This window comes from Halichoeres trimaculatus, unplaced genomic scaffold (genome assembly GCF_033239565.1).
Source record: "Halichoeres trimaculatus isolate MK-OKI-2021-1 unplaced genomic scaffold, fHalTri1.1 fHalTri1_scaffold_20, whole genome shotgun sequence".
Taxonomy (NCBI): Eukaryota; Metazoa; Chordata; class Actinopteri; order Labriformes; family Labridae; genus Halichoeres; species Halichoeres trimaculatus.
In genome coordinates, this window is record NW_027437198.1 from 21427111 (window position 1) to 21441851 (window position 14741).

General features: G+C 44.4%; 1 protein-coding gene and 1 long non-coding RNA gene across 4 annotated transcripts; one reads left to right on the forward strand and one right to left on the reverse strand.

The window, feature by feature from the left end:
- Nucleotides 1-374: 374 nt before the first annotated feature.
- On the reverse strand, nucleotides 375-2929 carry LOC141809835 (uncharacterized). 2 transcript variants are annotated; one of them, XR_012600016.1, is made up of 5 exons: nucleotides 2656-2929; nucleotides 1318-1529; nucleotides 1087-1176; nucleotides 900-1008; nucleotides 375-794 (listed from the first exon to the last, which is right to left on the reverse strand). It is a non-coding gene; the product is annotated as an uncharacterized LOC141809835 (long non-coding RNA). The 2 variants fall into 2 exon arrangements; XR_012600015.1 differs by having other exon boundaries at nucleotides 900-1005; nucleotides 2656-2928.
- Nucleotides 2264-13960, forward strand: LOC141809831 (transportin-2-like). 2 transcript variants are annotated; one of them, XM_074697031.1, is made up of 25 exons: nucleotides 2264-2384; nucleotides 4231-4330; nucleotides 4514-4589; nucleotides 4859-5008; nucleotides 5228-5334; nucleotides 5656-5789; nucleotides 6002-6083; nucleotides 6166-6288; nucleotides 6855-6973; nucleotides 7069-7129; nucleotides 7215-7389; nucleotides 7475-7627; nucleotides 7726-7951; nucleotides 8139-8310; nucleotides 8494-8580; nucleotides 8670-8777; nucleotides 8860-9018; nucleotides 9111-9198; nucleotides 10062-10160; nucleotides 10454-10549; nucleotides 10699-10774; nucleotides 10879-10978; nucleotides 11063-11137; nucleotides 11586-11729; nucleotides 11934-13960. In XM_074697031.1, exons 2-24 carry the CDS (start codon nucleotides 4232-4234, stop codon nucleotides 11691-11693), a joined length of 2673 nt encoding a protein of 890 aa, XP_074553132.1. In that variant the 5' UTR covers nucleotides 2264-2384; nucleotide 4231; the 3' UTR covers nucleotides 11694-11729; nucleotides 11934-13960. The 2 variants fall into 2 exon arrangements, with proteins under 2 accessions (XP_074553132.1, XP_074553133.1); XM_074697032.1 differs by lacking the exon at nucleotides 2264-2384 and adding an exon at nucleotides 2944-3360.
- The last annotated feature ends 781 nt before the right edge of the window (nucleotides 13961-14741 follow it).

The window sequence follows — 14741 nt, forward strand, 5'->3', positions numbered from 1 at the left end:
GCTTTTACTTTTCATTCTTTTTAAAAATCAGCTTGGTTAGTCATTTCTTTTTTCTGTTAAACTCTGAAGCACTTTGAGCTGCACTAAATATGTACAGGTCATCATCATGATTATCACCACCATAACTACTAACCCAAATTGCATAACTAGATAATAACAATGCATAGATCTTCAGTTAATAGGATACTATATGGCTTCCTTGGAGTTGGACTACCCACATCAACCCACCACAAAATAAAATCCATAGTTACCTACATCACCATCATCACCACAATACCGTAAAAGGAAAGCATAACATTGCAGTTTTCACAATACAAAAATTTATTACAATTTTATTCATATATTTCATTTGGCTCCAACATAAACACCAGGGCCATTATGGTAGGACTGATGATGACCACCGAGGCATGTGCTGTCCTCTACACATTTAGCCAACAAATGAGGGGCACTTTTCTTGCTTTTTTCTTTGGAATAATGATGCTCCTTTCTGGAACTCTTTGGGGGATGTCCTGGTATCAAAGCACGTCTCCCCCCAAGTGCTGACTTTCTCCTGGCAGTTGCTGTTGGTTGTACACCAATCCTTTTTGAGGACTGCAGATATTTGGCTTTGACCTGCGATGCCTTCCTAAAACTATGCAGAGCTGAAATGATAGCACTAGCATTCATTTTACTGAAGGCTGCAAGAGAGGAGTGACACGGTGCTGTGAAGGTTTGGGGGTCATCTCTGAGCTTCTTTATCATTCTGCTGCAGAACAACTGCAAACTCGCCTCCAAGTCTTCTTCAGATGATGAGCCTTTAAGAAAAACCCAAACACCAATTAAATCTAATCAAATAATTTGGGTTATCGTTTTTCTTAAAGAAATCGTCAACGTTACATACTGGCGTATTTGTCACCAACCTGAGATGTTAGGTCTGCTCATTGAAGGGACCTTGTCCATGTCACCGCCCTGACAACCACCCTCCTGATCAGTGCCAAAACCTCGACATGCAGTATATTTGAATACCTACTATAGAATATAAGATTTATTATCTGCTCACATAGCAAATAAACTACTATGTGTCAAATACTCTTTAGAACCACTCACATGGGATTGGTGCAGAATCAGATGCAGTGTCATTTGATGATAAAGAGTCAAGTTCCAATGTCTGGAACCAGTCATCTTCAATATCCATCCCTGAAAATTCAGTGTCATTTGAATTCAAATCTTAACCAATAGCTGAAACAAACAACATCTTAACAATCGTTGCTCATGTCGGTCATTCTGCCTTGTTCTCATTAACGAGAATACAATAAAAGAAGAGAATAGAAGACTCACCAGTCTCCAATCTCATGGTAAAGCTTTCTCATCTGAGGTGTGGTGACATGTGGGACGCTCTCATGATCACTGAACTTGTTCCAAACTGCGCACTGATGTTTACATAGTCCACCCGTGACCCCAACTGGGCAGGTGCAGCATCCAATCTCCATGTTAACATTGTACTGCAGCTCTGCTGTTGTGCTGTGAACCACATAGTGGCTCTGGTCTACCTGTTAAGATTATAACAATAATTTTATTTTTCTATTTCATTATACTTCAAAACTGGCAATACTAACTTAACTAATCATTCATATCATGCTCTTCTCAGCATTAGTGCACAGTGCACACTTGACAAGAGTTAGAAGGTAGAAATAGACAAATCAGGGCAAAAAACGCAGTCAGGGTGTAAAAATAGGACCTGCAGAAATAAATTAATGAATAGATAGAGAATAGACAGAACTGGGTTGAATAGATAGGAATGGATAGCTTAAGAGCTGAAACAATTCCTCGAATGATTTGAGGTACTGGATTACAAAAAAATACTTGAGTAATTTTCTCCGCCTCGAGGAATCGTTCAATTTTTAAAAAGATCAAAGAGTGGTATTTCAGATAGAGCTGAGGCCATATTAAGAGAGTTTTCAGACCCCTCAAGCTACCTCTTATACAAAATAGCAACTAGCAACAAATCTAGCTTCTTTTCTGGAGTTTGGAAACTAATGGGTCATTCTACGAAACGGGTGCCATTTGGGCCCGCAACATCTGATGAGATGTACAAGGCACAAAAAATGTGTCAAAGTGTGTTTACAAATTTTGGAGCTACCAAAGCAAATGCTCTTATCTTAAAGTGAAACCAGGATTAGCCAGAGGGTGGCAGCAAAGTGCCACAAAGTTCCCCGCCTGCAGGAAATCTCACGAAAGAAGAAAATAAAGCGGGAGTCTCCTGTAGTCTCGCGTGGTTTGCGAAATGTGTACCGAACGGAAGCCTCCGAAGGACAATTCAAGTCAGCGTGCTCATCTGAACAAACCGCTACGAAGGCTGGGAGCGGAGCGGCCTACCACCAAGAACTCAACTTTAAGGTTTTATTGTACGTAAAGCTTTGATCCTTTAAATGAAACGTTTGAGATGTAATTCTTACTCATTGGTTAAATTGCTCTGATCAAGTAAAGATCAATATGAGTGTATTCTATTCTATTTTATGCAAAGCGAAGGTCCGTCTCTCAACATGAGCCAGGCTAGCAGCATTACTACTAAAGGCGCTGTGCTCGCAGGGCTTAGCGGCTAACATTAGCAAAACGTGCTCGTCGAGTCTGTGGTCATCGTTGGTAGTTTCTGTAGTCGTAACTGTTACCCTTTACCTGCATACAGGCGTTCCCCTTTTGTACCTTTGGTACCAGCGAGCGGCAATGCTACGTCTAGTGCTGGTGTACCGTCGTGATTTGCTTCTTTGCCGGAAATAGTACCGCAGCGCGATAAACTTTATCCATTCTTCTATCTTGTCTTCTAAAGTACAGTCTGTTGTATTCATCCCTCCTAGGAAAAAAGACATCTTACGTCGGAGGTGATATAAACAGGACGAGCATGATTGCACAGATTATACACTCAGGACTTGGCCTCTTATAACGGTTGGACTGTGGCTTTGCGCATGATCAAAGCCGCTTAGTATCACATCTTGATATGAAGCCGTATTCGTCAGAACACCTGGCACATTGAAACCACCCAGTCCCGTTCTCTAGGCCCGAACAAGGAGAGCAGTTAATTTAACATCAACTTTTACATTACATTCATCGGCTTTAGTTTAGACACCCGGACAGATAGGTTAGAGGTAACCCTTACCGAACAGTTTTAAGAGTAAATCGACCTGCGAGGCCCAACGTTAATGGTATACTCATCCGGGTTTATCGCTAGCATGGTCGGCCCTGGTAGCCTCATGGCTAATACAGTCTTTTTGAGTCATGCCGACATTACCTGAACACGAGCCTCTTATATATCACAGGTTTAAGTGGAATATAATTAAGGTTTGAAACTGACCGGGATGTTTTGGACACCACGCGATTTTGGAGGTAAGATGCGTTCACGTGGTTTCGGGAAAATGAATTTCGAGTTTTCGACACTCAAAGGCCGTTACGTTTGAACTATTACGAGAGTCGGGCCAATGGGTCTGAAGAGTTCCAGTGAGATTCTTACCGCCTGATGTTTCATGTCAGTTAAATGCCCTGAAAGGACTCTTTTTGGTCAAATTGTTCAACTGAATGGTGCTGCTCATATGAAGTTACAAAAACTACTAAAGAAAGGATTAAAATAGACCCTTTATGTGGCCTCCATGCTTTTCTCTACGTCTTAAAGCTTAAACCTACTGGTCCACGGAGGAAACGGCACTATCAGGGGAGCACGTGCACACAGCATCACGCTGTGGACCGGGTGGCGTGGGGGTGGGGAGGATTAACGTGAAGCGCTAAGCAGGGTCACAGAGATTTTAACTGGACATGTTGTCTAATGTTCCTGTTTTAAGACTGTCTGATTCTAAATCCAAGCAATTTCAGGTAAAGGTGTCTAAATCACAGGTAACAGTGTTTAAATTCCATGTGATTTGTAACTTGATCTCCTTAATGGCTCCTCAATTGTTAAAGGGTGTGCTGACAGGTCAATGGGTCAAAGATTTAAAACCCCTTGGAGTAATAACACAGTCTGAATTAAAAATAAAAATGTGGGGCAGACATCCTGCTGCTCTTCCAATTTTGCATCTGGCAGATCTATGGATAATCACACTTGTTGACTTTGGAGATGATGCAGTCAAAACATCTGACTCTTATGATGGTGTTTGTATTCATACTGTCTGATCCAAAGACCCCTGACCGTCTCCTTCATTGTTAGTCTGTGCTACTATTAAAATTATGTGTTTAATCATATATATATGTGTGTGTGTTCATTAGGATGGAGTGGCAGCCAGATGAGCAGGGACTCCAGCAGGTCCTCCAGCTGCTCAAAGATTCTCAGTCTCCAAACACAGTGACTCAGAGGGCCGTCCAACAAGTATCCTCTTTCAGTGAGAGCAGGGACATGTTTTGTGGATATTAATTTTTGTTTTTAGCTGTATCTGTGCACAAAGTTCTTTAAACTATAAATTGCCTTTGCCATGACATCTTTAGAAACCCTCTCCCAGACGCACTGAATCAAATCTACATTCTGTAAAATCATACTTAACCCTTGTGTCAGAAACTCGAACAACTGAACCAGTTCCCAGACTTCAACAACTATCTCATCTTTGTCCTCACACGGCTCAAAACTGAAGGTGAGAAGCAACAGGTGTCTGTAGTTTATGTTGTTGTTCTGAATGTTTTTAGTTGTTGATGGTGTTTCAAACATTCTATATTCAACGATGCTGTTAGACAGTTTGAGGAAAGGAAAGCTGAATATTTAGTGAAAGGAATCAGGTCAGGAGAAGGTGGTGATTGGTTTATTCCAGCCACTAAGACAAGTCTAAAACTCCAGCCTCTAGCTCAGTTATATGTGTGAGATTGATGCTGATTATGAAGACCACCTCTCTCATCCTGCTGATAGATGAGCCAACTCGGTCTCTAAGCGGCCTGATCCTGAAGAACAATGTGAAGGCTCACTACCAGAACTTTCCCTCCACTGTGGCTGACTTCATCAAGCAGGAGTGTCTCAACAACATCGGAGACCCCTCTCCACTCATCAGAGCCACTATTGGTGAGTTTGTGTGATGTGGGTCATTCGTCATCATTGGTTTGATGCTGTTTGTGTTCATGGACAACCTCCCCTGGAGATGATTATACCTGAAAACCACCTGAGTGTCTGTGAAGGTTTTTGTATTCATACTGTCTGATCCAGAGCTGCTGCTGCTGCAGGTCCTACTTATTAAAGTGATGATGATGATCACTACCTGAAGTTCTTATCGTGTTTCCCCAGGCATCCTGATCACGACCATCGCTTCAAAAGGAGAGCTGCAGACATGGCCCGAGCTGCTGCCTCAGCTCTGCAACCTGCTCAACTCAGAAGACTACAACACCTGCGAGGTCTGCACAAACCCTGACCTTTGTGTATAGGTTATAAAGATTAAAAACAGCGCAGACACACACACACAGTCTTGTTTCTTTTTGCTCTGTATCCAGTGAAAAACATGAGCAATGGTAACATCTTAAGACAAAGATGTGTTAAACCCCTTAACATTTAAATATGGATCTCTGATGAAGGTTCTGTCCTACATCTCTGTTTACAGACTAAGGCTCTGCTGTTCAGTTTTGAGAGCAGCTGTGTGTGTGTGTTTGTTGTTTCTGATGTGTCCCTCTATGTTTGCGTTTTGGATTTGACAGCCTTTCTGTGTGTCTGTGTCTCAGGGCTCCTTTGGAGCGCTGCAGAAGATCTGCGAGGACTCGTCGGAGCTGCTCGACAGCGACGCTCTCAACAGACCGCTCAACATCATGATACCTAAATTCCTTCAGTTTTTCAAGCACTGCAGCCCCAAGATCAGGTAGAGGAGAGGGCAGGGTGGCTGTGCCTATTTATAATTGGGTCTTCCTCATTTTGTACAATGATGAAGGCTCTCTGTGCTGCCTCTAAACCGCTTGCTGGGATCAGTCCATGCATGACTTTGGCAGAGGGTAAAAAGGCAGATTGATACTGTGTGTGTGAAATGTTGCTAACACATGAGCTAATGCTAGTTTGTTGGTTTCGTCCCTGTAGGTCTCATGCTATCGCCTGTGTGAACCAGTTCATCATCGGCAGAGCCCAGGCCCTGATGGACAACATCGACACCTTCATCGAGGTGAGCCGCGTGTTTCTGTCGCTCCCTTCGTCTGAATGTTTCGTTTTGTTGACACCACTCAGTGTTGTCTGCTCCCCTGCAGAGCCTGTTTGCGCTGGCAGCAGACGAGGACTCTGAGGTCAGGAAGAACGTGTGCCGGGCCCTGGTCATGTTGCTGGAGGTCCGCATCGACCGGCTCATCCCTCACATGCACAGCATCATCCAGGTAAGTGCTGGTCAAAGTCTGACATCCTAATGACCACAGAAAGTCTCTAAGGACCCTGCTGACTGAAACATGTTGACTTGATTGGAGGAACATTAAAATCCTGAATGTTAAGACTTTGGTACGTACTCGTTGGCGTCAGATTACTGCACCGTCTGTTCCCTTGAGGACCCGAGGAAGTGTCGCCTGTTCTGCTTCTTTGAGCGTGGAAAAGGACCTGATTTCTCTGCTTTCATGTCACGCTCTTATGCAGATCTTTCTGTATTGGTGGAGCCAAAGTAAGATGTGTCATCATAAAATGCAGGTTACTTTCTTTGACAATTTTCAGTGAAGAGGTCATTTATTCTGAACACAGCAGGTTTCTTGTTATCTAATCAGCTCAACATGTCAGGGTTCCTGAAAGACCAGATTTGACATGAGACTCTTCTGGATGTGATGAAAAACCCAGCTCATTGAAACACAATGATACCTAAAGTTCCTATATTTCTGATCCAGATGTCTCCAGCTATGTTATCCTCTCAGTACTTTATCACTCAGCTTCACTCAGGATCCTGTTTCCTCTCCTTCAGTACATGTTGCAGAGAACCCAGGACCCCGATGAGAACGTGGCTCTGGAGGCCTGCGAGTTCTGGCTCACTTTAGCAGAGCAGCCGATCTGTAAGGAGGTGCTGTCAGGACACCTGGTGCAGTGAGTATCTCACAGAAAGATTCTCTCATCAATCATCAAAGGTGAAAAAAGATGAGCTCTTCAGACTGAGCCCCCCTTTCTCTGCCCCCTCACAGACTGATCCCTATCCTGGTGAATGGGATGAAGTATTCAGAGATCGACATCATCCTACTAAAGGTGAGCTGCAGTAATAATCACACCTGCTCAGACTGGTGTGTCCTTGCAGACTGTAGAGCTAAGGTGAGGTTTGTTTGACGTTCAGGGCGACGTGGAGGAGGACGAGGCCGTACCAGACAGCGATCAGGACATCAAACCCCGTTTCCACAAGTCCCGCACTGTGACTCTACAGCACGAAGGAGGAGAGGGAGAGGAAGGCGAGGATATCGATGATGAGGATGATGACGACGACGATGACACGTTGTCTGACTGGAACCTCCGTGAGTGAAGTGAAATTCAGCAAAAGAAGTTTCCAGCAGATGAGCGTGTGTCTGTGTGGTTTTACCTGGTCTTTTTCTGGTTCAGGTAAATGTTCAGCTGCAGCGCTGGACGTGCTCGCCAACGTGTTCCGTGACGAGCTGCTGCCTCACCTCCTGCCACTTTTGAAGGGCCTGCTCTTCCACCCTGACTGGGTCATCAAGGAGTCCGGCATCTTGGTGTTAGGAGCTATAGCTGAAGGTAAGGTATCGGGGTCACAGCGGACAGGTGTTGTGGTTTCTGTGACTTCTGACCCCCCAGGTTAACCCTCCTCTCCTCTCTCCCCTTGTATATCTCAGGCTGCATGCAGGGCATGGTGCCCTACCTGCCAGAGCTCATCCCTCACCTCATCCAGTGTCTGTGTGACAAAAAGGCTTTGGTTCGCTCCATCGCCTGCTGGACTCTGAGTCGCTATGCACACTGGGTGGTCTCTCAGCCCCCCGACTCCTACCTCAAGCCCCTCATGACTGAGCTTCTCAAACGCATCCTGGATGGAAACAAGAGGGTGCAGGAGGCCGCCTGCAGGTAAGAAACACCACACTGGTGACACTTGTGCGACACTTGTTTGTGGATATGATGACAACCCCAGCTCATTGATTCACACTGATACACTTTGTTCCCATATTGATCTCTGATCCACTCCCGCTCCCACCGTTCAGCCTGTGACAACAGATCAGCTGCTGTTTAAAAATGGCCTCTGTCTTTCTTGCAGTGCGTTTGCCACTCTAGAGGAGGAGGCCTGCACTGAACTGGTGCCATACCTGAGTTTCATCCTGGACACGCTGGTCTTTGCATTTGGGAAGTACCAACACAAGAACCTGCTGATCCTGTACGATGCTATCGGGACTCTGGCAGACTCCGTGGGTCACCATCTAAACCAGCCGGTGAGTGCTCTCTGCTCTCTTCTGTTTGTCACAAAGCTTCAGCCAACAGATGATGTTCAGATCTTTGACAGGTGCTGTCAGTTTATCATCTTTCTGCCAAACCTGGTTTATTTCTAACCAGCTGAGCTTCTTCTCTTTGTGAAATTTAAAGTTTGTCTTCCCCTTTATCACGTCTGGTCTCAGGAGTACATTCAGAAGCTGATGCCTCCTCTCATTGCCAAGTGGAACGAGCTGAAGGATGAAGACAAAGACCTCTTCCCTCTGCTGGAGGTGAGTGTCTTAAATATTAATGTATTCTATTAATAACAGAAGGGAAATTCTCTTTATCACACTCATCTCACCTGTCCTTTGTTTCTTAGTGCCTGTCGTCTGTGGCCACTGCCCTGCAGAGCGGCTTTCTGCCGTACTGTGAGCCCGTCTATCAGCGCTGTGTCACACTCGTCCAGAAGACTTTGGCTCAGGCCATGGTGAGAACACGCACACACAAATTCATAACCACACACACATACTCACACAGAGTTCTCACTGTGAACCTGTGTATCCTCCCAGATGTACAACCAGCATCCAGACCAGTATGAGGCTCCTGATAAGGACTTCATGATTGTGGCCTTGGACCTGCTGAGCGGTCTGGCTGAAGGTCTTGGGGGTCACGTGGAGCAGCTGGTGGCTCGCTCCAACATCATGACTCTGCTTTTCCAGTGCATGCAGGTAGGAAACACAGCTCATGTGCAGGTGAAAAAGAGAGTTCAGATGGAGGTGTGTGTAGTCTTCAGATAAAATGTGTGTTGTGTGTGTTTTAGGACACCATGCCTGAGGTGAGGCAGAGCTCCTTCGCTTTGCTCGGTGACCTGACCAAAGCCTGTTTCCTGCATGTTAAGCCCTGCATAGGTGAGTCAGTCTGCCTCAGGTATGAACTTGGGATGTGACAACTGCACATGCACACATCACAGTGATGATGCTGAAATTATATATCATGCAGCCAATCCAGGTATAAGCGCTAAAAACTTGGTTCAGTTCAGGTGTTGGGGTGCCAGACTAAACTGATCCAGTCCCAGAAGGTAGAGCTACAACACTGCAGTCCATTGATTGGTCAAAAGAATCATCACTTCCTGTACAACAGCGGCTTCATTTCTTCTAGCAGTACACAGTCTTGGAAACAAAACTTTATTGCGTTTTACATCAAAGAGCCACATGGAAATCACAAAGAAGGCGAATTGATGTTTCCCCATTGCTGTTACGTTTTTCATCTTCGTTGGATTTATTAGCTGGGTTCACTGTCGTGCTGCTATAGCTATTATTAAACTGATGCAGCTATTATTAAACTGATGAAGCTATCAGCATCCAGCTTCCACAATGCCTACCACAAGGGGGCACTGTTGACTCTCTAAACGCAAACAGGACCAGGCTTGGCTAAGCTAACTCAAACCAAACCTTGATTCTGACAGGTCTAAACGAGCTACATGCTGCGCGCCTGCTGCAAGAAAGGGACGTCTGTTTAACAAACATAACTGGGTTTTAAAAATTATACAGTTTATTACTACAGCCGACACAAACACGTAATAGATACTAAGATTGTGTTCTTGTGTGATGATTCTGTTAAAGAATAATTAGCATCATTAATAAGAAAATATAACTACTTTGAAAGCGTCGAATGTTTTTCAGATGAATGATAACAAATTTCAGTCATTAAAAGAACGTTGCACTAACTGCTCGTCTTTTAACTCTGTGTCTGTTTCTGTGTGTTTGTGTAGCTGAGTTCATGCCCATCCTGGGGCTAAATCTCAACCCAGAGTTTATATCAGTGTGTAACAACGCCACCTGGGCCATCGGAGAGATCTCCATGCAGATGGGTGAGTGTCTCTCTGTAGTGAAGACTCCTTTTTGAACTGTTTTATATAAATTCGAGTGAAGGATTTGGTATCTGGACATGATGAAAAACCCAGCTCATTGAAACAAAGTGAAAAAATTTGTTCCTAAAGTTTCTGATCCAGAATCCTCCAGTACACCTGAGCTCACCTTACGCTTCTCTGGTGTGAGGTCAGACAGTTAAAGTCTGTTTTAACTTTGTTTCATCTCATCTGTGACCTCAGAGATTGTGTCACCTGATAGTCTAATGTTATTGCTGTGTGTGTTCTGTGTGTAGGTGCTGAGATGCAGCCATATGTGAGCATGGCTCTACCATCTCTGGTGGAGATTATCAATAGACCCAACACACCTAAAACTCTGCTGGAAAACACAGGTACACACACACACACACACACACACACACACACACACACACACACACACACACACACACACACACACACACACACTCTCTCTCACTCTCACTCTGGAGCAGCAGGACAGATTTGGTGACCTCAGGTGTTTTTGTCTCCTCGTGAGCAGCCATCACGATCGGCAGGCTGGGATACGTGTGTCCTCAGGAAGTGGCCCCACAGCTGCAGCAGTTCATCAGACCGTGGTGAGCTTCAAACTCTTGGTCACCTGATTGAGCTGAGAGGAATGTCTGATCAGCTCGGGAAAAGATGAACACCTGACATTAAGAATGAATACCTGTGTCCTCAGGTGCACGTCACTGAGGAACATCCGAGATAACGAGGAGAAAGACTCTGCCTTCAGGGGGATCTGTGTGATGATCGGGGTGAACCCTGCAGGTGTGGTGCAGGTGAGCTGAAGTGGTTTTTACCTGTTGCCGAGCTGTGCCTGCTCTGCCCTCGCTCAGTCTGCAGTAACTCGTCTCTCTGTGCAGGATTTTATTTTCTTCTGTGACGCCGTGGCCTCCTGGGTCAACCCCAAAGACGACCTGAGGGACATGTTTTATAAGGTGAGAGCTCTTTGGGTCACAGCGGCTCCCCCACACACTGTGATGATCTCTCATCAGACATTCGAAATCTGATCAGGATGAGGATGACTTTTGGTTCTGAGTCTGTGGGCGGAGCCTAATGTTTCTTCTTTTCTTCCTCTTCTTAAATTAGAAAAATTAGAAACAAATGGTAAACACTCTCAAATCTGTCTAACTCAACTCACATTCTTTACTTTTTATCCTCTAGTTACAAATCATTTTGTCACCGGGATAAAGTCATCATGTGATGATTGCGTCAATAGCCCAACTCCTGCTTTCAAAACAATTAAACTAATGTTCATCCAACCACTGAGAGACAATGCTGCAGTGATGATGAGGTGTTGACAGATGAAGTTTTAGATGGTTAGAGCTGAGTCTTGTATTAAATATTTGAGTGCTTTGGTTGACCTTGTGATTCTTTTTCCTTCAGATCCTTCACGGCTTTAAGGAGCAGGTCGGCGAGGAGAACTGGCAGCAGTTCTCAGAGCAGTTTCCTCCTCTTTTGAAGGAGCGTCTGTCAGCCTGCTACGGTGTCTAGGCCTAACCCCGTTCACACAGGACACAGACCTGTTAGGTACGACTGAACCGTCCCGGTGTGTGTGTGACCTGCTGCTCAGTTCTGGCGTGATGACACACCCAGCTCATTGATAAACAATGATACACTTTGTTCCCAAATTAATGTTCTGACCCAGAAACTTGAGAGGATTGTCTGGTTGATGTATCTTCAGGAGGTGGTTTTTAATTCTGTGTCTGTCTCTTCTGCTTGTTGTTCCCACAGGTTCTTATAGGGGGAGGGTTTCTGGGGAACTCTTTGCGCTGCCCAGATTGTGGGGAGAAACCAGAACTGGAGGGACATGGCTTAGATCCTCCCCCACAGCGGATGGCCCGCTTTCCCCCCGCACCCTTTGTGTCTCTGTGAGGGAGGGTGGGAGGAGGGTGGTGGGTGTGGGAGGGTTAACTGGGGATATAGAAATACCTCTGGGACTAAACACCTCACTGAATCCAACACGCTCAAAGTGACTTTGCTGACAGCAGCCCCGGGATCCTGAGACGGCGAGGACTAACCCCGGCGGGCTTCCACAGTCCCCACTCTGGACTAGATTATTCTGTTAAAACGGGGAACCTGGGAGTGGGAGGGCAGATAGGTCCATAATAAGGAACAATGATACTGTGCCAGGTCCCAAACCCCACAATGCACACAGCCTGGAGGGTGACTCACACTTCCAGTGTGTTACAGCAGGCTCATGGCTGAACAGCAATGTGCTTTTATTTTGAAACAATGCAGGAAATCAGTGACAGTTTTGCAGCTTTTTTGGCTAAATTGCATAAACGTTTGTCACACACATACATGGGTCTAATTCTCTTTCAGCTGATTCAACTCTGCCTCGTTAGTTTGATTCCTCTGGTCAGTTTTTCCTGCCTATGTTTAAGGCTTCGTGAGATTCAGTTTCACTTCCAGTTTCCTGTCTGTTATATTTCACCTCATTAGTGACACATGTTTGAGTGCTTCCTAGAACTGTGGACAGTTTGTGCAAGCTGTCGGCATTTAACCTCCAGCTGCTTGTGCTGTCCTCCTGCTCTTACACGATCTGATTATTGAAGTCTGATACAGGGTTAACATCTGCAGGTAGATTAAATCTGGAGTTGTGAGTGTTTGGAGAATCACTGAGTTAAATACTGTTGTCAGAAGAATCCTTTCTGCTGCTTCGTTTTTAGATAGAGAGTCGGGTGTGATCAGAGCGACCGTAAATCACCAAGGATCAATTCTTGGTTCCGAATGAAATGCACTTTTTTTGAGAAATTAGACTGTAAGACAGAGGAACGTGGGAATGTTGATACATGTCATTGGAAGTGATTTTAAAAAGGGTGGTGAGATATGAATAGAGGCTGCAGGTGTTTGATAACAAAGCTCCTGAGGTGGATGAACAAACAGAAAGTCTAAGAGCAGTATTTCTGTTTCCTGTCCCAGCTCCTGTAGATCACACCTGTCAGTGTTATTACCTGATTCCTTTCTGTGGCATAATGTCTGCTTTTTTTGGCTGTAGGGAACGATGCATGCTCCCTCTGTCATTTTCACATCTTTGATAACGTTTGGAAGCTTTGGCACTGCAGCTCAGCTCCACCAATCAGGCTGTAATTAGGTGATCCTCCAGTGACTTTCACTGGTGACTGGACACCCTAACCCCAACAGTCCACCCAGGGACACCCTGCCCCCTACAGTCTGCCTGGGTACATCCTGACCCTAGTTAACCTGGGGTAGGTCTCAATCCAGTTTAAGAGGACTAGTTCTCAGGGGATGGATATAATGGAGGTCTGTGTAGATGTGACTTTGTACCAGCCCTACGACAAGCTGACATTCAGGGTGAAGTTTTTTTGTTGAGTAAAACATTTTTCCTTTAATGAGAATTCATTAAAATTAATCTGGTAAAAAAAAGATGAAATGCTTCAGGTGTTACAGAACCAATGTGGCTGCCAGTTACTCTGATTCTAAAAGTCCTGATTTCATCTCCTGGAGTGACTGGCAGCTGAGCATGCAGATCAAAGATGGCCACTTGTGTGTTTGTGTGTGTGTGTGTGTGTGTGTGAGAGAGAGAGAAATAGAGTGTGAGTGTGTGGAGGATGCAGAGTATCGGTAAAATTAGTCTTTTTGTTCCCCCCTGAGAAACGATGTGGGAAAAAGAATTTAAAGTTTGTCCAGTTTTTATCTATTTCGATGCTCATGAAACAGTCCTTTTTATTTATTTTGTTTTGTTTTATTTGTGCTTTGTTGCACAAATTTTTTTTAACTTTAAAAGTTTTCTTTTTTTTATTCTTTTAATTTAAAAAGGTTTAGATTTTCGTTGTTTTATAGCGGACTGTTGGAGGAGTAGGTGCTCGGTGCAAACCTTTGGGTGGATGTGAGGATGTGGAGGTGAACATTGGAACATGACGGAGGTCCTTTTTGCTCGACAGCAGGATGTTTTCCCATGTTTCTCATTATTTAATTTTTGTTAGTCGGGGTAAATAAATGTTTTCTATTAAACTCTGAGTCACTGTCTCTGTTTGTGTGAGAATAACCTGTGCTTCAAATTTTATATTTGGAGACTGTTCACACGAGTTTAGCAAGCTCAAAGTTAATAAAAAAAGAAAACTGAACATGAAAAAACAAAAATATACACTGTCTTGAAAGCTATGCAAGAGCTAGGCAGTATTTTAGGAATGATGGAAATTTCAGCAGGTGACAGGAGTAAAGCAGGGTTCTGTTTCTTTTCTGACCTGGCTCTCTTAATTATCACCTGACTGTTGAATACAAATAAAGTGACTTTATGGACAACCTGTTTAGGAAACTAGTGAGGGATGTTAAAACAGACAAGCTGAGAGAAATTTCAGCCAAAAATGATGAAAATGCGCAGATGGAAAACAAACCGCAGCAAGCTTTAACAGTTTCAGGGCTGACTGAGGGAAAGTAAGTTCTAGACCAGTAGAGGAGCTTTTGTTATTGTCAGGCTTAATGCTGATAATAACACTTATGACTTAAAAATTTATTGAGATTTTAGTGGGCTCTGAGGAATACCATTGCCATGAAAGCACTTACATCTGTGGAAAT